The 24,321-nt window shown below is 40.5% G+C and overlaps 1 protein-coding gene across 2 annotated transcripts in view; it reads left to right on the top strand.

The window, feature by feature from the left end:
• SGCD (sarcoglycan delta) overlaps positions 1-24,321 on the top strand; it is an 895,992-nt gene that overhangs the window by 774,759 nt on the left and 96,912 nt on the right. For both annotated transcript variants that reach the window (XM_026008009.2, XM_026008000.2), the window contains one exon: positions 841-960. In XM_026008009.2, coding sequence (XP_025863794.2) covers positions 841-960 — 120 coding nt within the window. The remainder of the gene's footprint in view (positions 1-840; positions 961-24,321) is intronic.

Below are 24,321 nucleotides of genomic sequence, written 5' to 3'. Positions count from 1 at the left end.
CATTTCTGCCAAGCAGCTTTTGAGAGCCATCTGAACTTGAGGTATTCAGGTAGCTCTAGCTCAGATCAACTGAAATGTCTCCTGTTGTTTGTTTGTTTGTTTTAAATTCTAACATATTAACTTATTTTATTTTTTTCCATTGTACCTAAAACTCTGCAGTTTTCTGATTCATTAATAAATGTTTAAACTTGTATCTGTTCCCATCAGAAGATGCCACCACTATAGCCCCCCTTCAAGAACAGCATCTGTTGTCTTATGATAAACATTCTAAAATTTATTGCATGAAATTCTAGCATAAAAGATTCAACAACTTTCTAACAATTAGTTGCAATATATTATAGCCTTTTCTGCCAGGAAATGATCTATATACTGAGGAAGTAGACTTGTCGGGTGTCACATGCAGCTACTGGGTTAAGGGTACAGAGTGAGACAGACTTCAGCTGAATTTAAAAACACCCTTTCCAACAGTTAGAGCTGGCCAGTTAGCCTGATTACTTCAAGAGGTGGTGAGCTTTCTGTGCCTTGATACATTCAAGCCAAAATCTACAAAAATTTGACAGTAATTTAGTGGTTAGCGAAGGGAAACCTCATTCAAGCATTAGTCTGAAGAAAGGACATGATGGTCTTTAAAATCATAGCCTGAAAGCATATGATTAAAAGTAATTGACAGGACATGGCCAGAGTCACAAGACTGATTTTTCACGGTTGGCTTCTGAAAACCAATCCACGTACATTAAAGTCCAATACAATCTTGTCAGATGTATATGTTCTATGAAAAGCTCTTTGTAATTGAATGCAATGAGACTAATGTGTGTGTGTGTCTCTATCTCTTCCTTCTAGGTCCAAAAGCCGTAGAAGCATATGGCAAAAAGTTTGAAGTAAAGACAGTTTCTGGAAAATTGCTTTTCTCTGCAGATAACAATGAGGTGGTGGTGGGAGCTGAGAGATTAAGAGTTTTAGGTAAGGAAACTTTAATCATTTAATTGATTTGATGCCAATGTATACATTTTAGAGGAAAAGTGAAATGGTGCTTAGAAGAGATTTAAGCCAATTACCGAGATTCTCTTAAATTAAGGTAGATGAACTCCTCCTACCCCCTACCTCAGAACCTGGTCCAACCATGAAAATATCTCACATCATGAGTTTTTGTAGCATAACTGCCAACACTTAGCTTTGGATGGGGATGCATGTTCGTGCCAACAAGTATAATGGAGCATATCCTATCCTCACAGACTGGCAGTCTTGGTAGAAGCAGTCAAGACATATACATGATTCAGAGATTTCTAAACCTGGTTGTAAATTAAGAATCACCTAGGGAACTTCTGAAAAGTCTAGATTCACAGATCCAACCATGTCTCACTGAATTAGAAGCTCTGGTGAAAGGACCCAAGAATATATTTGTGAAAACATTTGCAGGAATATCTATGGTGCCACCAATGGACTCCTGAGATTTGAGCATACAACAAAGTAGTGTTCTGTGGCTGTCTACTGATATGGTCTAGTATGGTGATTTAGGAATCCTGGTGCTGGAGCTAATCTGTCATTTATCCCTGCTCTCTGTCACCAATTAGTTGTGTGGCTTTGGGCAAGGTACTGATATCACTGAGCTGGTTTTCTTTTCTCAGTTGAGCTAAGAACATCTACCATCTCAAGTGGTCCCTCGGGTTAAATGAACTCATGTTACATCAACCAGGTATTTTGAATTTGGCAGGTTTCACTTTAGAGCACTATACTTTGCTACCTCCTCAAATTTGTCCCATTTTCAGATAAGTAAACTAGGGCTTGAAAAGGTAAAGAAACTTGTCTAAGATCAAGCACCAGTGGTAGGATGGTTCAAATCCTTACCCTTGGGCCCCAGCCTCAATACACCTAAATGCACATAAATATGTTCTAAGACCTTGGCCAACCTTTACAATTAATATTTTTCTCTATTATTTTTAGAAATGGCACTTTCCATATTTGTTCTAGGTTTTGGGGGGCCGTGGGGGAAACAAACACAAAAACTTCAGGCTCTCCTTTTGTTCAAGAGTATTTTTCTATACCAGCTGTAGAATAATTACCCAGGGGGGAAAATGATATCTTATGCTAAGATCATTTTGTACAAATGTGGTTTGGCACTTCCCATTAGTTCTTTGGCACTTTGTGAGTCACCTTGCTTCTTTAAAATCTGAATCTTTGGAAAGATTCAGGATAATTTTAGATGTCCAAATACTTCAGCTTAATCTTTGTGTAAAAACACTAGGATGGTATCACTTAAGAACAACCCCCCCTCCAACCTTCCCCACCCTACTGTTCAATAGACTAAGGACTGGAAGACTATTGTAGTTTTGGGTCACTTGAAAAGAGGTAGATATTTTTGTTATTGTTGTTGTTGTCATTGTATATGCTCGTGCTATTTTACTTAGAGAACGATTTAGGATAAAATTTGTCTCTTTCCATCATTAGGAACATTTGCTTTTTTATGTTAAAATGTAGAAAGGAAGCATCATAATAAATACCACTGCTGCTATCAATACTAAAAAGATTAGGAAATGACCACCCCACATATCTCGCATCAACCTACTCAGTGAAATGAGCCTGGTGTGTTGCAGAAATGAGCTTCCTGTCAGCTGGGATTCAGCCATATGGTGTGGAACGAGAAGTTTAGGCAATTTCATTTTCATCTTAATGAGAAGTTTGTCTTTTTGAGTCATCAGACTGAGCAAGCTCTTGGGATGTTTGAATCTGGATGCATATTTCATGGTGGATTCTAACATAGCTAGATTTGAATCCTTGCTCAAATAGTTAGGATCTGAGTGACCCTACTCAAGTCTATTTTTCTCTCTAAGCTTTAGTTTCCAAGTATATGAAACAAAGAGAATGGAACAAAATGAAGAATGGGAGAATGAATAAATATAATAAGAAACATAATGTAAATAAATTAGTTATTTCTGTCGATAGTTGAGTAAGAATAGCAGTAGAAAATATTAAGGAGTAAGCCTAAGAGAATAATACCTCTGGAATATAGTAACTTAATTCAATTGTTTACATTCTTCTCTGCACAACTACATCCACCTATTCAGTTTTCAGGTCATTGACTTCCTTGTGCACATTCAAAGGACCCTGAATAGTATGACCAAGGGTCTAGAAGCCCTACCTACTTCATTAAGAATAGTTCAACTATCTGGAAGTTTTTATCCAGGAAGATATATGGGGGGGATCAAAATAGGTAGACCATAGTTGCTGATCTATCATCTATGCACATCTTTCCTGAGGGAAAGAGAGCAGACAAGAGCCATGTACATGAGTAGCTGAGAGCACAGGTTTTAGAGTTGACACTGGCCAAGAATCTTGGTTTCTGTCATTCATCAGCCAGGGCCTTAGGATGTCACTTCACCTTCTAGGCATCCTTCTGCTCTGTGACATGGTATGATAATGCTTGGTGGTCACAGTAGTTGGAAGGACTGGATGGCACAGTGTATGTAGAGTGAATAGCACAGTGGGTGGCATACAATAAGCACTTGGTACATGCTAACCATCATGTTGGTGATAGTTTCTCTTGGTTCACTTGGCCTTCAGGGGACCCATGACATTCTAAAATTGTATGCAACCCTGTATGTTCATGTAAGAATGTACTTAGAAATTGGCAGAGACCTTGTAGAAGTATGCATATATCAGTTAAGTTTAGACTAGTGAATTTCTGGGACATAGGAAGGGCCAGCAGAGAAAGAGCCTTTTATTGCTAAGAAGTACTGCACTGTCCATGTCACCCAAGGGCACACAAGGGTAGTCTTGCTTACCTGTGTGTTCTCAAGTTGACTTACATGATGGAGGGGTTGAAGGCCTTGGGTTGAATTCCCCATTATAGGATCCCTTCTTCAAGTCACTAAGATACTGGTTCTGAAAATGCGAGTCCCTGAATGGTGAGTTTCAGCTATAGTCTACTTGTTAGTCTTGCAAACCCTCAAGCCTCACCCAAACCTACTGAACCAGAAACTCATGAGTGGGGTCCAGCAAGCTGTCTTTGAATAAGCCTTCTGGGTGAATATAATGCACGTGAAAGTTTGAGAACCACTGACCTAAGACACTCCCAACTTTGCCCCAGTTTTGCTGATAACTTTCAGTGAGTTCAGGCTCAGCTTTTACCATGTTGCTCCAGAAATGACACAGAATAATATAGCCAACATATGTGGAGGGTTTACTCTGGGTAAAATGCTCAACTAATCACTATTAATAACCACATTGGTTGAGAGGGCCCTGGCTTATCATCTTGATGTACAGAGGAACAAACTGAGGCACAGAGGGATGTGAAATTGCCCAAAGCTGCACAGAGAGAAACTGATGCAGTTGGGCTCTGAATCTCGGCAGTCTTCACGCTATATGCGTGACTTTTATTACATTAGATTTCATTGAGCTTCCTAACACACGACCACCACAAGGAGAAGGAAGGAGAACTGGACAACTGCTTTCCAGCCACCCTTCCCTTTCTGGCTTCTAGATACTCTGCTGCCCCATAGTCCTCCCAGGTCTCTGACTTTTCCTCTGCTGCCCTCACTAACCCATCTTTCATCTCACAAGTAACATGGACTCACACTTGGCATCAGGTGTAGACTCCCTCTAGGCTCAGCCCTCATTTTCCTCTTTTCACATTTCTGTGGGAAATTCCACACTTATATATGACTTCAACATTTGCTTCCTTTCAAATGACCCCAAATCACAGTTTGCTTTGAACTGCCTTCTCAATTCTAATTCCAAATTCCCAGCAAATAGCCTGCACTTTTCTGCATAGGCATCACTCCCTCCCTTCTCTGCAGCTGAACTTAGGAGTCCTCTAGCAAACTCCCTGTGTCTCCAGAGCCCACTTCCCTAACTCTGCTGATAAGGGCTGTCATTCTCTTAGTCTCCTAGTGCCCTGGTTCTCTAGTCTCTTTGCTTTCATGCAGGTACCAGGCCCTGTCTCTCTTTATGTGGTCCTGATATCTTTGCCATCCTTGGGATTTCCATTCTGCAAAGTTATCTCTTTAGGTCAGACATAAGAGAATTCAGATTTGTAGTCAGGCCCATCTGTTTAATTACCAAAAAGGTGTAAGTTACTGTGCAAGATAAGGCATGATATTGTTCAGCTTTAATTATAGAACAAAGTTATTAAATATTGGGCAGAAATAGTCTTTAAAAATCACCAAGAAAATAGGCAACATAACAGTCAGTGCATCGAAGAGGCATCTTCATGGAGACATCAGGGAAAAATCACTTTGATTTTCATTAATGACCAATTTCATTGAACAATGAATTGGACATTCTAGCACTTATAAACAAAGCATAATTATAAAATGTTATTCTAATTGTTAATTAGGTCTATTTATACTCTAGATTAGTTTTTTAAATATGTCCTTTAGATGCTACTTGATGCTAATTATTTGAGTTACAGTATTATTGATTGCAAAACATTTTTAATTAATTCTAAAGCAATTGAAATTAGCAGAAGATTTATAGAAATTTAAATGTGGTCTGATGCTAATTTTTTTAGGAAGACATCAGATGATACATTTAGCCTTCTGAATTAGTTTTTGATGAAACTTTCTATTGCAACCTGGCAATTGATAATTATAATGAAAGGAGTGGGGTGTTTTTAGTGGTGGTCATTCATTAAATAGATACGTGTGTGTGTGTGTATATATGACATATACATATACACATATATACATTTATAGACCTGAATCTCTAAGTCCCCACAGCTGGAGTCCTGGAGATACACAGATGTGAGTCCCTATCCCTGCTCTCTTAGGTAGTTCTTTGTCCCTTCAGGGAGTTGAAACACACATGCAAAAAAACAAGCTGCTTAGAAGGATAGAAACAAAGAGATTGGAATTACAGAAGCCAACTGTGATGGGGTGGTATGCTAGAGAGAGTTTAGATAGCTGCTTAATTGTGAAGCTTTGAACAAGACCTTGAGTACATGTTGGTGCATCAGAGCCCATAGGGGGAGTATTTGCTTGGTGAATGGAACAACACATGTTTATTAGTCAAGAGTCACTTGGTTGGGGGGTGGGGAGACCGTTGCCTCATGTGATAGAAAAGTCCATCAGTAGTTGGCTTTAGGCTAGATTCAGTGGCTCATATAATGTAACCAAAATTCAGGGTCTCCCCTTTCCTGAACACCTATGGGCTCTGTTATACAATCATGCATTTTGTTTTCAAAAGCAGAAAGTGCTTATCTTCTTTATATCTTGAGTATATATCCAACAAAGGCCTGGATTTTTTCTCTGACTAGACTGGTGCAGGCCACATGCCCATCCCTGAACTAGTTGTGACCACAGTGATGGAGTTTGCTGGTGAGCAAGGCCTGGGTCATATCTCCACTGCTAGAGCTAAGGTTGGAGATGACCAAGAATGAGCTAAAGGGGACAGTTGTCCAAAGGGAAATTGGGATGTTGTTGTGTCCAGGAGAAAGAATGGTTGCTAGACAAGAAACAGGAAATATTCATTATTGTTATCAAAGGTATGACGATGGAAAATCCTGACAGCCATGCCTGAGACCATGGTACCCAGGAATTGTGACAATCAGCATAAGATGCCTTACAACCTCTCATCCCCTTGCTCACTCAGCTCCACAGATGTGGCCCTCCTTGCTTCATCACCAAGCACGTTCTCACCTCTCAGCATTTATGTTACTCTTCCCTCTACATAAAATGCTCTTTTCCAATCTATGCATAAAAGACCTCTCCCTTTATGGCTTAAATGTCACTTCATCACAGAGGTCTTCCTTGGCTGTCTTCTAAAAATAGCACACTCCTGATTTCATTGTCTATACCAAGTGCTGACAACATAGGCCTGTGGACCAGTGAGTCTAAATGCACCACCCAGTTTTGTAATGTTTACTGGAACACAGCAGTGCTCATTTCTTTAAGTATTATCTATGATCGCTTTCACACTACAACTGCAGAGTTGAGTAGTTGAGACAGATCATATGGCCCACAAAGCCTACAATGTTTATTATTTGGCACTTTACAGAAAAAGTTTGCATACTCCTGGTTCGTGTCTTTACTCTGCCTTATTCCTCTTCAGACAGATAGCACAATATGCATGGTTGTGATAAAGTGTTTATTTTATGTAAAATATGTTTATTTTCATTATATCCTCCTCATTAGAATGTAAGCTTTATGACAGCAGGAACTTTTGTTTTTCAGAATCCAGAATAGTGCTTGCAGAGCAAGTACTCAGTAGTATTTGTTACAAGAATAGATTGAAAGATTTTGAACATTGGAATGTTTGTGTATAGAGAATGGGAGGGAGGGAGAATGTGCACCTAAGTTAAGAAAATATTATTATGCTTTCATTGAGGATTCATAAAGGCCTAAACCAGAATGGAAAGAGAAAAGAGAACAAACGGGAAAGAGCATTTTGAAGAAGAATTGATGGAACTTGACAACTAAGTGCATGTGGATAGTCAAGAGCGTTCCAGAAGTCAGGGATGGCTCTGGTATTGTGTACTTTGTCAGACAGACACTTGTAGCATCATTAATAGAACTATAGAGGAGCAACAGTAGGTTTGGGATTGAAGATAAATGGTTCATCTTTAGATGCCCTGGGTCTTGCTGCTTGAGCACCTGAGCGAGAGGCCAGGTGTCCAGTGGAAAATGCCAACAAAAAAGCCCACAAGAGATTGTCCACTAACAGAGAGTCAAAGAGTCATCCATACAGATTGAACACAAGGACTCCAAAGAGATGACCTAAGAGGGCATCCCAGAGCAAGAACTCACAGATTCTCTTCAAATAGAGTGTATCCAACAACCCCTTCCCCATTTCTTCCACTGAACAAACCTCCAGGGCAACTTTATCAAGGCTGTGACTGCCCTCCTGGGGGCATCCTCAGATGTTAAGGTCCCCATCCTATGTTCTTATGCTTTTCCTTATCTCCTCTGTCTTTCTCCATGAGAAGGAACTCAGCACTTTAGAATGTGACAAACTGGTTCTACCATACTTACCAGCCATGTGATGTTGGCTATTTGACTCTAATCACTTAGGCAGTGTGTGTGGTTCTGAATAAACAACCTCTCCCCCTTTTTCTTTGCCCTCCATTTTTTCTGTTTCTCTTCCTTTCTGAAGTATCTCATCAGTGAGTAGGAAGAAACATGAGAGAGGCCTAAGGGTTACAGTAAAAATGGAACATGGTGCCTTCTATGTGGTGGTGAAAACTGAGTAATTCAGACATTGATCCTTAAGAGATGAGAGCCTACCAGTCTAATAGGAACATTTGCGTAACAAATCAGAGGAGCCTGGAACCTGCCAGGGCCCTCCTTCTGCTCTTTATTATCATTATCAGAGATAATCTACAGGACATTCAACTATTTAAAAAGAATTGCCTGTTGTAGAGTTCTTCTCCGGCATCTCATTCCAAACCTGGTTTATTATTTACAGGAATGCAGAAATAATGTACTCGATCATAAAGATACATTTCCCATAAATAATGTAGCGAGAAAGCCGAGTATAAAAGAGTCTCAGATGAACAACCCCAACCTTAATAAACCAGAGCTACTTAATGAGAAAAAGCACAATTCTACAATAGAGAAATAATAATGAGGTTTCATCTGAAATGCTACTGGAGTACAAACTGTCATGATTTTCCAAAAAATAAAAAAGCCCATCCAAAAGCCTCCATGATTCCACCACCTTGTTTCATGCACCCATCCACCCATGTGCCCGGGCATCATAAGCTGCCATGGTTCTGGATGCACCTTCATCCCCCAAGCTTGAGGGGTTGATTCCTGATGCAAAAGTATTCGTTGGGCCCTGCACACTTTTCCCTTTGGCAAGAGGGAGATGTGATTTAATATCAGCGCGATAGATTCATCGTACTGTGTAAACGTTGCCAGCTGTCCCAGCAGCATTGCCTTAGCAGACCTCCCCAGTCGCTGAGCCATTGTCTCCCGCACTTGCACATGAGGCGAGGGGGGTGGGGGGTGTAGAAGGGAGGGAGGAGGAGAAAAGACAGTTGGGGACATTTGTGAGCTTTCTAGTTTGATTAAAGAGTTGATGAGGTACACTATTTGGCTGCTTTCAAGAGAACCAATTCCAGCACTTATTGAGGGAGGGGTATGTTTCAGCTTTTTGTCTGCGGAACCAACATGACTTGAAATTCTCCATTGAGCTACTGGCTAATGTGCTTTCAGGCATCTGTTGGTTTGTTTTTATCATCAGAGTTTTCTTCTTGGCAGTTAATACCGAGAACAGTATTTTCAAATGAGGGGATAAAGTTCTCCCAGGACATCTTCAATGTCAAGAGGCTGTCCATATAGGCTAGGTGTATTGTCGCCTTTCTCATTAATTATATTCACTGTTGCAGAATATTCTTATTCAACCACAAGTCACCTGAGTTGATTTTTTTTTCTTTCTTCCCAGCAGAGACCAAGGAGAATGTTGGTGTTTCACAGTGACACTAGGAATTTAATGAGATGACAATGTGAATAAGAAACTCTCAGTGTGCAGACTGGGGAAGGAAATTAACTTCATTCTCCTTTATTGGAGGGACTTGAATTTAATTCTGCTTATTTGAGTGGGAGAAAAGAGTGCTAAAAATACTTCCCTCTGCGACTTATACTCTCCCTCCCACCTTGTTCTATGCTTTTGCTATGTACTACTTTTCTAGTCTTAACCCCTTTTGTACCTTTCCTTCCCTAGGAATGATGGGTCAGGTGGCAAGGGTGACTCTAAACAAAAGGAATTAGAGAGAAATTACTTAGAACCCTTCAGGGCACAGGATAGAAGCAAATGTCTGAGTTCCCTTTATGACAGTAATATAGGACAGCAGAATGGTTAGATGGGTATGAGATTGGGAGACAGATGGCCTGGATACCTCTCATGGTTCTAGAGGCACAACCTTGGGTAAGTCTCTAAATTCTGAAAATCTCAGGTTGCCCATATGTAAAACGAGGGTAGTAAGAGTACCCACATAGTGTATGAAAACTTCCTGGCACACTGCTAAGCACATAAATGCCCACTCTTATCAATGACTATTACTATTGTTCCTTCTACAGATTCCAATTGAGCATGATTTGTGCAACTATCACCAAAGCCCAATGTGAGGATATAAGGACACAGCATAAAATTCCCTTGATCTCAAATAGGTTAGAGGCTAGTAGGAATGTCAAAGCACATTCTCTGTGAAATACTAAATAGCACTGGAAACATTTCTTATGAAGTTAAATAGAATATAGAAGCTGGTACTGGGCTGTAGTATGTACTAAGAGGATTACTCAAAATGCTGGAGAGAAGGGTAGGACACCAAGCCAACAGAAGTGGCCTGGAGAAACTTTTCAGAGGAGAAATTGAGGGAAAGTGTAAGGGGGGATATTGACTTAGCAGATTCAGGGGAATGACCTACAGCCTCCTGAACTGCAGGATCAGCAGAGCCAGGAGCATGGCTCTGGGTAACAGAGGAAGTGGGGTGAGCTGCCCTTGTTTTTTTCCAGCAAATAAACACATCAGGATTTATTTTGGGGGAAGAGATTGTTGTTATCAGCATCAAATAAACAAAAATCGCTTACTTCCCTCAAAGCCTGAGTTAAGGAGTCATCTGAGGGTTCAGCCAGAGACTCCTCAGGATTTTCCCCTTAAGGCAATGTGCTGTGCAGGTTGTGGCTGAATTGTTAATGGAAGTATTTGATATGATTTTGATTCTGCAAGCCAAAGAGAAAAGTGTACTTAGACAATTGGGAGTTATTTATGATGCAAGAAATCTCATGAGTCCAAAAAAAGAAAGGGAGTGACATCAACAGGAAGGTTCTTGGCATTATTTAAGCCATAGTGTAGGCAGTTCTCACTTAAAAAGATATTCAGCTGCATTCAACAAATTGAGCACTTACTGTGGCCAGCTGCTTTGCTGACCAAAGAGCTAGGGTTGGGGGCTAGGTGGGGGGGCGACTGCCTTTCTGGAATCCACAGCCAAATAAGAAAGACAATTGTTAACATTTACATGAGAAGAATGTGATTTATCATGGAGAAAGGACAGTATGTCATGGAAACATGAAATTAGGAGATATTAACTTTTTTTTCTTTTATCTTTCTTTTATTTATTTATTTATTTAGCCAGCAAGGAAATGTTCTCAAAGGAAATTATTTTTCATTTGAGACTGGAAAGATAAATGGAGGTTAGTCCAGGAAATGGGATTGGAAGGCTGAGTGTGGAGCAACATGTACAAAGTCTCAGGGAAGCATGCTCTTTCAGAAAAAGTTTTACAACTCCAGCAAAGCCAGGGAGTGGAGGTCAAGGAGCAGAGTACTCAGCCATGAAAAGAGAGAGGCCGTAATTATGATAGTCAACATTTATTAAATACTTACTCCCTACCCAATACCATTCAAATCTCTTTACGTGTTAACTCAGTTCTCAAGATAGCCCTCTAAGATAAGTTTTATTATTATGCTCATGTTACATATGAACAAACTGGGGAGTGGAGGTCAAGGAGCAGAGTACTCAGCCATGAAAAGAGAGAGGCCGTAATTATGATAGTCAACATTTATTAAATACTTACTCCCTACCCAATACCATTCAAATCTCTTTACGTGTTAACTCAGTTCTCAAGATAGCCCTCTAAGATAAGTTTTATTATTATGCTCATGTTACATATGAACAAACTGACCAAAGCAGAAGCAAGTTATGTAGAAGTTCAACAGCTGAAGTGAGATATAAGTCTAGATAATCAGACTTTATTAGTGTCTTTATTTGGTTTGGTTTTTGTACCTTTGTTAAGATGTAATTCACAGATCATACAATCCACCCATTTAAAGTGTGGAATTCCATATTTTAGTATAAAGAGCCTAGTCTTTTAGCATATATCACAGACATGTAGCAACAAATACACATATACATGGATCATTGTGGAGATGTGTGTGTGTGTATGCATCTATTATAGAACCATATTGTTAACTTGGACACAGTGTATCCTATTAAGGTACTTAGACTTAAGGATAATGGGAAGACATTGAAGGGCTTCAAACGGGAATGAAAGGATCTGATATGTGATTTATAGGATGGTATGGGGAGGATGATCTGGGGGGTGGTCAGACAGATCCACTGTTTATGGGAACAGACACCTCTGTGAGGTCTCTGCTTGGCAGTTTAATTCAAAAAGACATCCCCAAAAGAAAGTTATGCAGCCTGCTCTCCCAGACCTCCAGTGCACAAGACAGCTCACCTTGCCCATTTTTACTCTCAGCCCAAAGGAAACAGGCTGAGCGTATGAGGAAGGGTGGAATTATCCCAGTTGGACAGAGTGCAAGCATGGCCGATGAATGCTGAACGGGGTCCATTGTTCTTCCCACTAACTTGCTTGATGGGAGCTGATCGGAGGTCAAAGCACATTTAAAGTACTTGTATTGTATCCTAGGCTTGTGGCAGAGATTGCATTTAACCAAACAAAAGAGAGAGCTGATATGAAATCAATATGCAGAGTGCCTATGAGCTATGGAGGAAGGTAATGTGCTTTTCTTCTTTGGCTGTTAAATGCATCTCAGCTGCCAAGGAAAATGACTTTCCCTCTCAACATCCTATCCATCTAGCTGACTGGTTATTGGGAAGTGTTCAGGCTCTAGTGCTTCAGCTGTGTTTAATGAGAGCATCCTTGCATGATAGCCTAAGCAAGTTCCTCCGGCCTAATTCTTCCCCCCAGGACTCTGAAAATATGTCTCTTTAGCAGATTCTGATCACAGATGTCTGGTGGAGCAAGGAAGGATGCCGGGGCCTTGGATTTATAAGGCATGGTCTCTACTTGCCTTTGGGAATGGGAACTTATATTAGAATATCAGATGTGAGAAATGTACCAGAGACTGTCATGTGCAAGGCTGTGCACTCTAAAAGTGGCCTAGGACATCGGGGCCACACATGTTCCAAGGAGGGGCCTTCCCTGAGAATTAGAGACTTCACTTAGCCCTTGAAGGATTTCAGTGGGTGAAGTTACAGGAAGCAGGGGGAGCTGGTCTTGTTGGGAGGAAAAGATAATGTCAAAAGCCATTCTTGTTCTTGCAGTACAGCCTGGCAACTGAACTTCAGTTGAAAAACCTAGTCCTATCACTTGAATGATTGGGGGATAAAAAATGACTTACAGGATGGGAGTTGAATTGATTGGTTGTTAAAATGAGCCCTTTCCTCTTTCTCTCTCTCTCTTTCTCCTGCCCTCTTTTCTTCTGTGATCCTCAGACAGACTAATTACAAGTGTGAGAAGCCAGTATGGGGGAATGTCTTTGCTACCACAAATCACAAGTGAGCTGACACACAAGAACTAATGCAGTCCTTGAGAACTGAATGTATAATCCCCTTCTGCATAGTAGCATTTAGTTAGACTGTAATCCTTGCAAAGGGTTTTGGGGTTGGTTTTTTGTTTTATTTTGTTTCGGTAGTTGTTTTTAGTTTGGTTGGTTTGGTTTGGTTTGGTTTGGTTTGGTTTTGCCATCTTTGATGCCCAAAGCTACCCTTAAAGACACTTAGGATGAGGGAGAAAAAAGGAATAAAAGAAATCACCATCTTAGAAATTAAGGGATAGAAGACTGTGGAAATAAAACAACGTATCTGAGGTTACACAGTAAGAGTGGATTTCTCCCCCCCTCCCCGATGTCATGCCCTACAGTGAGATAAGTCAGCCACATGTCCTACCTCTCATTGGCAGTAGTTATATTTCTTCTGTGAGTATGGCCCTCCCTGCTCAAGGACCACTAGGGATGGTACAGAAAGTTCTAAGAGATTGATTATGATCTCTGAACATTTGCCTGATAATTATAATAGTTATCATTCTAAAGCACGAGTTTTTTTTTTTCTGTCATAGACCCCTTTGAAGACATTTGACCTCTTTTCAGAATTATATTTTTAACCCTTTATATGAGATGACCAAAAAAAAGCCAATGTCACACGGTTATCAAATATACAATTCTGTGATGTAATAATTTAGGTCTTTCTTTGTTACAAACATATAAAAACATCTAGCTATAGGCTGAATAATTACCATCATTTCAAAGTAGTGATGAGTATAAATAATGTTTTCAGATGTGTGTAACAACTTCACTATGATAAGAAATAATCTGTGATTTCTATTGGTAATAGAGTCCCAGAATGATAATTACTACAGATCATTTTCTACTTTCTAATAAAAGGAAATGCTATATTTCAGTTAAAGATTAGTGAAAAGAATGATGTTAGATCTGCCTTTTCAGGGTTCACAGACCTACTGACTTCTGTCTATCTGTGAGTCCTTAGCATCTCTAGGTAAGGTCCCCTGTCTTAATGTTAATGCTTAGCACTTATGTACAGACTCTATGTTAAGTTGGGGATTTAGCTAGAATATAACAAGAATCAGACATGATTCCAAACTCTGAGATAAGCCTATATCATTTATTGTTTGGAATCACGGACCGTTTGTCTCAAGCAGAGCTCTCTCATTAAATTCTGGGGATGGAGTTAGCCTGGAGCTGGTTGGGAGAAGATGTTACAACACACTAGGACCAGACAATGGCTCTAGCAGTTTTGCATTGCCGCAACCCAGAGAAACATGACATAATCTAGAGACATCTTTGATGGTCACAAACTTGGGTGGGTGGATTGATACTGGCATCTAATGGGCAGAAGATGAGGAAGCTACTGAACATCCCATGATGCACAAGACAGCCCACCACAGCAAAGAATTACCTGGCCCCAAATATAGAGTTTGAGAATCCCTGTACCAGAGGGGCGGTGTAGAGAACACTGACGTACCACTATAAATAACTTGTGTGTGTCCAGGTTGTAGATTACATTCTTCTCCCCTCCACAGTTCCTGAAGTCAGGCCGTACGTACATACAGCAGGGTGTACCATGTTAGCCGATGGTGAAGGGTGATCCTGCTGCCCTTCTAACAGGGCTTGGCTCCAAAGTAGTGGCAGAAGCAAGGAACTCAAGATGGGAGCTTTGCAGGAGATGGCTTTTTGGCATGGGGAAAAGGGAAATGACACCAGTAGAGTCTGAATCTCTGCCTCCTAATCAGAGCAGCAGGATGGCCTACTTTTATTTGTGAAGTCAGAGATGTAGCAGCCTAGAGAAGGCATCCCTAATAGGAAGTTCCATTTCTTCTTGATAATAGCATGAATTATGCCTGTCACATAGGATAGATATCCATTCCTTTATTATATAATCTTGTAGTCGAAGTAGACCTTAAAAGGCATTTATGGAATCACTGACATCGTTAAGCACCTAAGTACTTAGCACTGATATGGGCCTAGCACTAATAAGTATTAGCTCTAATATGTACTTAGCTATCTGCCCTTCACATTTATTACATTGCTTGTTTTTGATGTTTCCCCTACATTCCTTTCCATTGAGAACCAGGGTTGTTTCCTCCATTACAAAAACCTATTATTGGGATAAAGGACAGGCTGCATCTGTCATCTGAGGCACTCAAACGGCAAATGTTAAGGTGTGTATTATGTGTTAGAAGCATGCCCTGTAAACTACCCTATTAATACATGTGTTATCTCATAGTTGGATATGTTTCTTTAAAATTCTGAGATGTGTTGAAATTGGTGGTTTTTCCTTCTCCTCCTCTAAGGCTGCTTTGGCCCAATCCTGAAATAATTCCTCAATTCCTCAAGTTATGATCAATTGCCTTGTGGGAGGATGATTTCTGTGGGGTCCCTGGGTCTCTGAAAGTCCTTTGCTCTAATGGATTAGAAGTATGTCAGCTTCATCCATTTAGTGAGCTTTCTCCTTGAGCTGTTTCCATTTGTCATGAAAATCTGGAAAGAGTTTTTGCATTGCCTGAGTAAAAACATTCAGCAAAAATGACACTGGGCTTATTGATTTGTTAGCATCCAGTGTCCCTAAATGGGACCTTGAGGTGGGACCTTTGGAGAGCTTTGGAATATGTATAGAGAGTTTAATGACTTAGTTGAAAATCTTGCTTTTAATCTTAAATTAATCATATTTAGTTTACTAATCTGACTTTAGGAGGACACACTTACAAAAGGAGCAGTTTTTAAAGAGTGAAAAAGAGTCTTTATCTGATCCAGGGGGATTCTCTGATCTGGGACCATTTGTCACTAGTATTTGTACTTTGCTCTGCGGGTTGAAAAACCCCTTCATCTCTCATCTGGTCTTCATGATAAACTTGATCCATCGGTTGGGCAACAGGTTACTCTTACTTTATAGATACAGAAAATAAGCCAAGAAGAGTTAAAGGGTTCAGAATCACACAGCAGCTTTGGTGGGAAATCCAAGATGAGGATGGTAGAGGATATATTTCTTAATATACAGGAGTTCCAATATTATTCTTCCATTAGTGATGAGAACTTAGACTAGGGTTTATTTTTAAAGGAATATAATAATAATAATAATAATAATAATAATAATAAAGTAACTGAAATCAGGCATCCCAGGGAGCTTAAATCTGCTTCTCACTAAGCAGAAGGTGTCACCATGATAGGTTTTATCTTTTCCTTCTGCCATTTTCTCAGCTCTTCTATCACTCCAGCCACCAAACCACAAAAAGGAACTAACCAGATGTTTTAAAGTCTGTTTACTCAAATGAGGGAGCTACATCTAGGCCCCACATTTGATTCAGTGGGAAGGAAAAGGGAGGAGATAGGTATGTTTGAATCTATCACAGGATAGGCTTTCCATGGGAGTTCTCAGAACACACCTTCCAGATCTCAGTCAGATCTCATTATCAAGTCCTCGTGCCCCTGCTTAGTTGAGGCAGGATCATAAGCAAGTCAGCAACCTCACTGAGCCTTTTGTGCACAATGGGAATGGGTGGGCAGTCCTGCTTTTCCAGATAGTGTCTGTAAGAATTAAGTAATATCCATGTACAGCTTACCATATTCCTGAGATATACTAATCTCAATAAATTAACTGTTTTTTATCATTTAGAAAATAAATTACCTCTGTCAAAACCTCTGTTTCCCCATCTGCAAATGAAGATTGATAATAGTATCTAACTTGCATTGTTGTTGTAGTGATTAAATAGCATAATGTAGTCAAAGTGCCTGAAATAATGTTATTGTTGCTCTTAGAATCTTTAACATTTCCTGTAAGCCAACAGTTAATATTTAAAATACCCATGCAAAATAATATTTACAAAAAAGAAATTCTAACTCCTCAATATATCAGCCCACACAAACTTGAGTAATAAAAGCCGAAGTAATACTGGTGAAAAAAAAAAAAAAAGAATTCTAGCAAAGAAACATAAGAATGGTGTTCCCTTGCCCAGTGATCACATAATGGGAAAAAGTTGGGCCAAGCATGAGATCATAAGGAAGCTAAGGATTGCTTGAAACGTTTGGGGCATCATAAGGAAACAATAAGTAGGAAGAGAGCAGTAGGACCACAGAAGAATGAGTTCATGCTTTGGAAGAATATATTCAGAAGGTTATCCAGCTGCCCATAGAGGGCAATAGAAAGACTTCCCCTGGGAAAATCAGTAGTGTCAAAATCATAAAGGACTTTTTTTTTTGCATTTAGGGCTTTATCAGATGTAAGCAAGCTCATGGGCCCATACAAGGCAAGCCCTCACCTTTTATTCCTAAAATTCCAAGGGATGTTAAGGTAGGTGGATGGACAGATTGACAGTGGTTTATGTCTGTTGCTAAACGGGGACAGAATCATGACACTCATTGCACACTTTCTGTGTTCTAGGCCCTTGCAGAATGTTTTACCTGTGTTCTGTCATGAGCAGCAAGGCCTTATAGAGCAAACTAGGAGGTAGATATTTTCCTCACTCATCCAGTATTACTACTATCATGTAGTCCTGGACTTGTTAGATGCTCACCCTTAAGTGAGTCTCCATTCCCTTCATATAGGTGTTTATTGGAATTTAAAAGTAGGTATGAAACTCCCCATCAACTGTAAAGTGACATTATAAGATTGAGTCGTTGCTTAACCAAGCTCTGGTGTGCATAAACAGACTGAAGTGCTCCAGCATAGGAGTATTTGACCCTAGGTGTGTACTGCTCCAGCTGGCCATGGAAGAATTAGACAATATTAGGGCAAATTAGGGATGGAGGTCTGTAGATTATTGTTGAGCATCTTATCTCTCGTCCCTAGGGCATCACCTGACCCACAGTGGGCACTAAATAAATATTGATGTAAAGGAGGAAAGGAGGAGTGAAGGCTTAAACAAACTAACAAGCAGAGGAAAAAAATAAGTAAAAAAAAAAAAAAATCCACCTGCCCAACCCAGGAAGGACAATATGTCCATAAAATATTCTGAGTGTTAACTTAATAGGTAGCCCCAGAGACAGGGATATAGATCACAATATAAAATAATGGGAAATGCCTGATCTACTTACTACTGCCTTGAAAGCCGAAACATTTTCATAATGGATCAGAAAGGCATTTTTTCAGGACAACTTGGTAATTCATCTTTATTTTCTTGTATACACGGTGCATTCCATTTAAAAAGAGATGCTAATGCATTTACACTAAAGCATATGGATTTACAGCCTGGGATAAAATATATTCATAGGTAGTATACCTTAATCCTGTTTATGGAAAGGGAAGAATCAACTGGCATCAGATTAGTATTGATTAACTGTCACTTGGATTGACAAAGCAGCACAAGATACACTTAGCAAACACCCAAACCAAGCTATAAAGCTCTGCAGATTTTGGTTTTGACACTTGCTTTTTTTCTTTTCTCTAAAAGATAATCAGTTCAACATTTAAGAACATACTCTTTGGTACTGAATAATTCAGACCTCATGGACACCATTGTTGTTGTTTTTCCTGTGTGACAATGGCACTGTTTACAGAAATAGAGGGAAAAAACTACAAAAGGCTCACAAAATGTGCTTGCTCCTGTATTGTTAAACAGAGAGAAAGAGAGAGAGAGATGCTAAATGCCCTCAAAGCTGTCTTACACCAATTCAGCCCAGAAGGCCACTTGAGCACATTTACTTTCACAACTCTTGTCTGGTAGTGAAAATTGACTGGCTTCTGTTGCCCCGTGGATTTCCATTTCATATTGAGCAGGTGTTTGAAGTGAAGTCATATAGGAATAATGATCTCTCGCAAAAGACAGACTTGTTTGTAGGCTCCAGAGAGCAGTTCTTCTTGCTTTAGTGATGTGGCATGGTATAGAAAGTCATGACATCGACTTCTTCACCCAAGAGGAAAAGAATGCATTACTTAGGGTGCTTCCAATTATATGTGACAGAAAGCAAAATTAATCAGGGTTAAGGAAAGTATTTTTTTAAAAGAAAAAAAAAAAAGAAGGGAAAAAGGGAACTTGCTCACTCACATCAGTGAAAATTCCAGATAGGGCCAGCTCTGGTGCTTTTAATATCTCATTCCAGACAGAGTTTCTTCGGGCAGCTCCTTAGCAGACAGTATTGCAAGGGAGAGATGGGAACACCTTGTCCAGACAGCCAGGGATGTCACTGGGGGAAGAGAAGTGATCAGCCCTGCTTGGATAGCATATTCTCGGAGCAAGCACTCTTTCTAGAGAATCAGATAGTCTGATTGGCAACCCTAGGTCACATTCCCTTCTGTGTGTTTGTGGGATGTGTAGGGAGAAACATGTGATCACATCCCTGGTAGATTGACCCAAAACAAATAATTATTCTACTATTGAAAGGAGAATGAGAGAATGTTAAATAGGCAAAGACATTGTCCCCGTTCAACCTTTTTCCCTAGACTCATGTGCAGGTGGAACATCTCTTGAAATTCTTCCTTTAGACTTTATTTCTTGCTAAAGTCTTAATGATCTGCAATGACAAAGGGCACAGATGAAAATGAAACTTCCATTTTTTTTATTCCTCTTGTCTTTTCTCCATAGCTCCATTGCCTAACCCTGCTTGAGTACCTGGTCAGGGTTTGATGCCTGTTACAAACCATTGAAGCCAAAGGGCAGTAAGATTGTTACAGATGCCGTGGCTTGGATTTAATGTAGCAAAGTAGGTGAACTGGAATGTCTGAGCCACCATTCACAAATGAAGAACTGCCTCCTGAGTGGTATTTTCTCTTCAAAGAGGCAGACCTCACTTCATGCTGCAGATCTGCATTCAGTCAAGTGTTCTGGGATCTGTGTCAGGGAAGCTCCCAGAATGCAGGTGTTGCCCCTGCACCTCACAGGCCATGTGACTTCTTTTATCTCTGCTCTGCTCACTCACATTTTCACATGGAGATGGTCTTTCTTGCATACCTGTCAACATGGCTGCCAGCCCTACATTTCTATTTGAAGGTTAAAAATGGAAGCCAGGGAACTAATTTGTCTAGTTTCTCCACAGTCCTATTAGTAATTAGTTTTGTAACAGTGGGTAATTTATTACTTAGCATCCTAAGCCTCATATTTCTCAACCATAGAGTTGTCACAAAGATGGAAGGGAAGGATTGTCTCTGTTAAAGCATATAGCATCATTGTCAGTTAAGTGTGAGTTGTTAGTGGCCAGTTAGTACCTGTCACTCACTGCAACTGTCCTGTGGGCTGCTTGGTTTCAATTTTCAAGCTAGAATCTGCTTGGTCTTGTGTGGACAGGTGGCAGTTCAAACAGGACCACCTAGTCAACCCCTCAGCAGAGAATTAGCTATATCCAACCATCACTACTCCTTGGTGGTCTTTTTCCTGGAGGAGGAGATTTGGAGAATATGACTCAGTTCGCAAACTCATGATAGAAGAGATGACACATTCAGTAAGAAGTTAAGGATATACTCTGCAGCTAGATTTGCCAAAGTTCCAATCCTGATTTCCATCACTCTCTGAGACCTTTCTGTGTTTCAGTCTTGTCGTCTGAAAACAGGGAAATAATAATAGCGTATGCCTCACATGGGTTCGATGAGAATTAAATGAGTTAATCCATGTGAGGTACTTAGAAAAATGCCTGGCAAATAGTAAGCACTTAATAGATATCAGCTAATGAAATGACTTTTATTCCCGCAATGTGACATGGAACTCCCACAATAGTCTGGTAGGAAATTCTGTCTCCATCATGACTGGGTTACCCAAGATCCAGAAAGCACATATAGTTAGTGTCCAGAAAATATGAGCCAGCCTATCCGATCTTGGTCCATTAAGATCATTTCTGCTCTCCTTATCTTTTCCAGCCTATGTGGTCATTGAAAATGTCAGCTCTCAACTTGCATGCCATAGAGAGGGCCCAGGAATCTCTGCTGAGGCTGTAGACTCCTGTGCCAAGGGTCCTGCCTTCCAGGGGCATGACATAGCTGTGCCCTCTGAGAGTTTGTCACCTCCCTAAGGAAAACTCTGGTCCTCAAAAGACCTTACATCATGCAATTATTCTAAATCAGAGGCAAAATCTGCCCCTCCCTTTGGCTTCCCTCCAAAGGACTCTTCTCTTTCCCCTCCCTGGGAGGGTAGCCAGCACACTCTCCACTAGGAGTAGGTCTTTGCCAAGGGCAGGAATAGCTGTTGATTTAATGCGGCTCTGCTTTTGGTCCACTGAAAACCTTCCATCATGCAACTTAAATGCATTTTTCTAAGTGAAAGAAGCCAAACCCCAAACTTTGTACTGAGTGATTCCATTTATATGACATTCTGGAAAAAGCACCATTGTAGGGCCTGAAAACAGTGGGAGCCAAGAGTAAGGACTTGAGGAAGAGATTGACTACAGAAGAGCAGCACAAGGGAAGCAAACTTCCAGAGTGATAAAATTGTGCTGTGTTTGCTTATGGTGGTAGATACATGACTGCGTATATTTATCAAAACTTACAGAACTATGTGCTACAAATAGTACATTTTATTTTATGGAAACAAACAAACATCAGAGATAGGCAGAGGGCCTGGCTATCTGCTTCAAGTGGAGGAGAGATAAAAATATGGGAAGAATAAACACAAATCAATATTTAAAAAATTTATCAAGGCACAGACAAAGATAAAGAGGCGGGCTAAGCCTGATCATGCCATGGTAAAATGTTGGGCTTTTGTGGTAGGAAAAAGGAACTTATCAGTGATTGTAAACCAGGCAGGAGTCCTGGGACACTTGGGTTTAGGGAAGTTGCACTGGCTGGATAAATAGGTTACAAGAGAGCTGCTAGAAAGAAGGAAGACTCTACCACTGAGACCACAGAGCCAGAGCCTTAAGCATTTACTTTCCTGGACAAATATGGCCTATCACAGCCTATCACAGTGGTGTTAGCTGATACTGACCAGCTCAGACCTCTCCCCTCTGGAAGTTTTGGCTTCATTACACAGCTTTTCCTGCCTAAGTGAAATTGAATTCAAAACATCTAAGTCTGTGCTCCTTGTCTAGAGAAGAACAAAGGCTCCAATGACATGGTCCTTACATTATGGTGAAGGTAACAGACACTCAGTGAACCATCTCACAAGATAGAATGACGGCTCGTCCAGCATATCAGTTGTGCATTACAGAAACACAAAAGAAGGAACAATTAGCGATAACTGAGAGAGAACCAGGGAAATTTTCATTATGGAGGAGGCTTTGGAGCTGGGCCTTAAAGAATTTGATGCACCAAAAAGCAAAAAAAAGGACTTTCTGGCTGAGAAGATGGAACGGGAAACCCAACCCCACTCCGCAGTCGATTAAAAGGTTCTTCAGGGGGCACCTGGGTGACTCAGCCAGTTAAGCATTGCGTTTGGTTCAGGTCATGATCTCAGGGTCCTGGGATTGAGTCCCACATCCAGCTCCCTGCTCAGTGGGGAGTCTGCTTCTCTCTCTCTCTCTCTTTGCTCTCTCTCTCTCTCTTTCTCTCAAATAAATATATAAAATCTTTTTAAAAAAAGTACTTCAGGATCATAGGAAGGTACAAGTACAGGAAGAGTGGTTTCCAACTTTCAAAAATTTGGCTTAGGGCAAAAAAGTTCTAGGTGAAGATTATGGCCATCGTAAAGGGTCAATTCACTTATCTCTTCCAGACCTTGGGTAGAATGATATCATACCTTAGGCAAGGCTGAGCAACAGAATTCTCATAAGGTGGCTCAAATGAATAACCCAATGAGGGGCACCTGGGTGGCTCAATCAGTTAAACATCTGTCATCAGCTCAGGTCATGATCCTGGAGTCCTGGATTCAAGCCTTGCTTATGGCTCTCTGCTCAGTGGGGAGCCTGTTTCTCCTCCTCCCTCTGCCCCTCCCCGCTGTTCATTCCCTCTCTCTCTCTCTCTCAAATAAATAAAATCTTTAAAAAATAAAAAGAAGAAGTCCAGTAATAAACCATTGCTGGTGGTTTAGTGGTGTCTGGGTCAACATATCTGAAGTCCTCTTGGCCTTTGTCTCATGGTTGGAAGATGGCTCTCATAGCTCCAGATTATGTTGATAATCAGAAAAAGGATGGAACCAACGACATCTGTATCTTCCTATTAAAACAAAGATAGCTCACTGGATGCCCCTCCCCAGTAGCCTTCTATGTACATGTCATTAGACAAAACCATGTCATAAAGGCCACCCCTAGCTTCAAGGGAGTCTGGGAAAGTAAATATATAACTGGGTACTTTGGTTCCCTGAAAGTAACAATATTTTGTTGGCAGGGGAAAACGGATGTTGATAAATGACATGCTGACCATACTAGGGATAAGATAAAAATCATTCAATCAAAATTACCCTTTAAGTCACCTGTAAAGTATGCCTATTTTGAAGCTTGCTTTCACAATAAGATTGTATTCTGAAATTAAAGCATTCAAGTGTTTTAGAGCATTGAGACATCCACTTCTTTTATTACGATTTCAACATGCTGACCCTCACTTTTCAAGTCCTCATCATCTTCATCCCCTGTAAATTACTTTATAAGTTTGTCCAATTATTTTTTAGGCCATGTTTCTCCATGGTCTTCAATTAATGTTTCAATTTCCTTCTCCATAGGAAAGCATCGCCCCCCATCTACTTGGCTACAGGAACAGAGTGTTCCACTTGTTTTTCAATGACCAGGAAGCCCTTAAAATCATGTATGTGTTGTTTTCTTAGATCTCACCAGCATCCATGGAGTCTCAAGAGTCCTGATTGCTCTCACACTGGGAAAGACACTTGGAAGTCGAGATCTTGCCTAAGGAAGGGAAGATCTTGCCTATATTCAGGGCTCCAATTTTATACTCACTCCCAGGTGGAGGGCCAGGCAAAATCAGTGCTGTCCTTAATATCATTGCACAGCTCATATCCACTCCATCCCCCATCTCCCTGCACTGTTGGCCTGATTCTGGCCACCTGTTCTACAAAGACCTGGAGGGAATGTGGGTGGGGTGCCACATTCATCTCATTTGTGGGACACACACAATGTGTCATCTTTGGGAACACGGCATCTCTCTCATGCCCAGCTCCTCATTCTTGCTGAGCAGCCTTCTCAGCTTGTTACTTGTGCTCCAGTGTTCATATACCCTCCTAACTTAAAGGCTGCCTGTTCTAACATCCCATCTCTGTGACA

Source organism: Vulpes vulpes, chromosome 4 (genome assembly GCF_048418805.1).
Source record: "Vulpes vulpes isolate BD-2025 chromosome 4, VulVul3, whole genome shotgun sequence".
Taxonomy (NCBI): Eukaryota; Metazoa; Chordata; class Mammalia; order Carnivora; family Canidae; genus Vulpes; species Vulpes vulpes.
The sequence above is the reverse complement of the archived record's forward strand: the minus strand, read 5'-3'. Positions and strand labels throughout refer to the sequence as shown.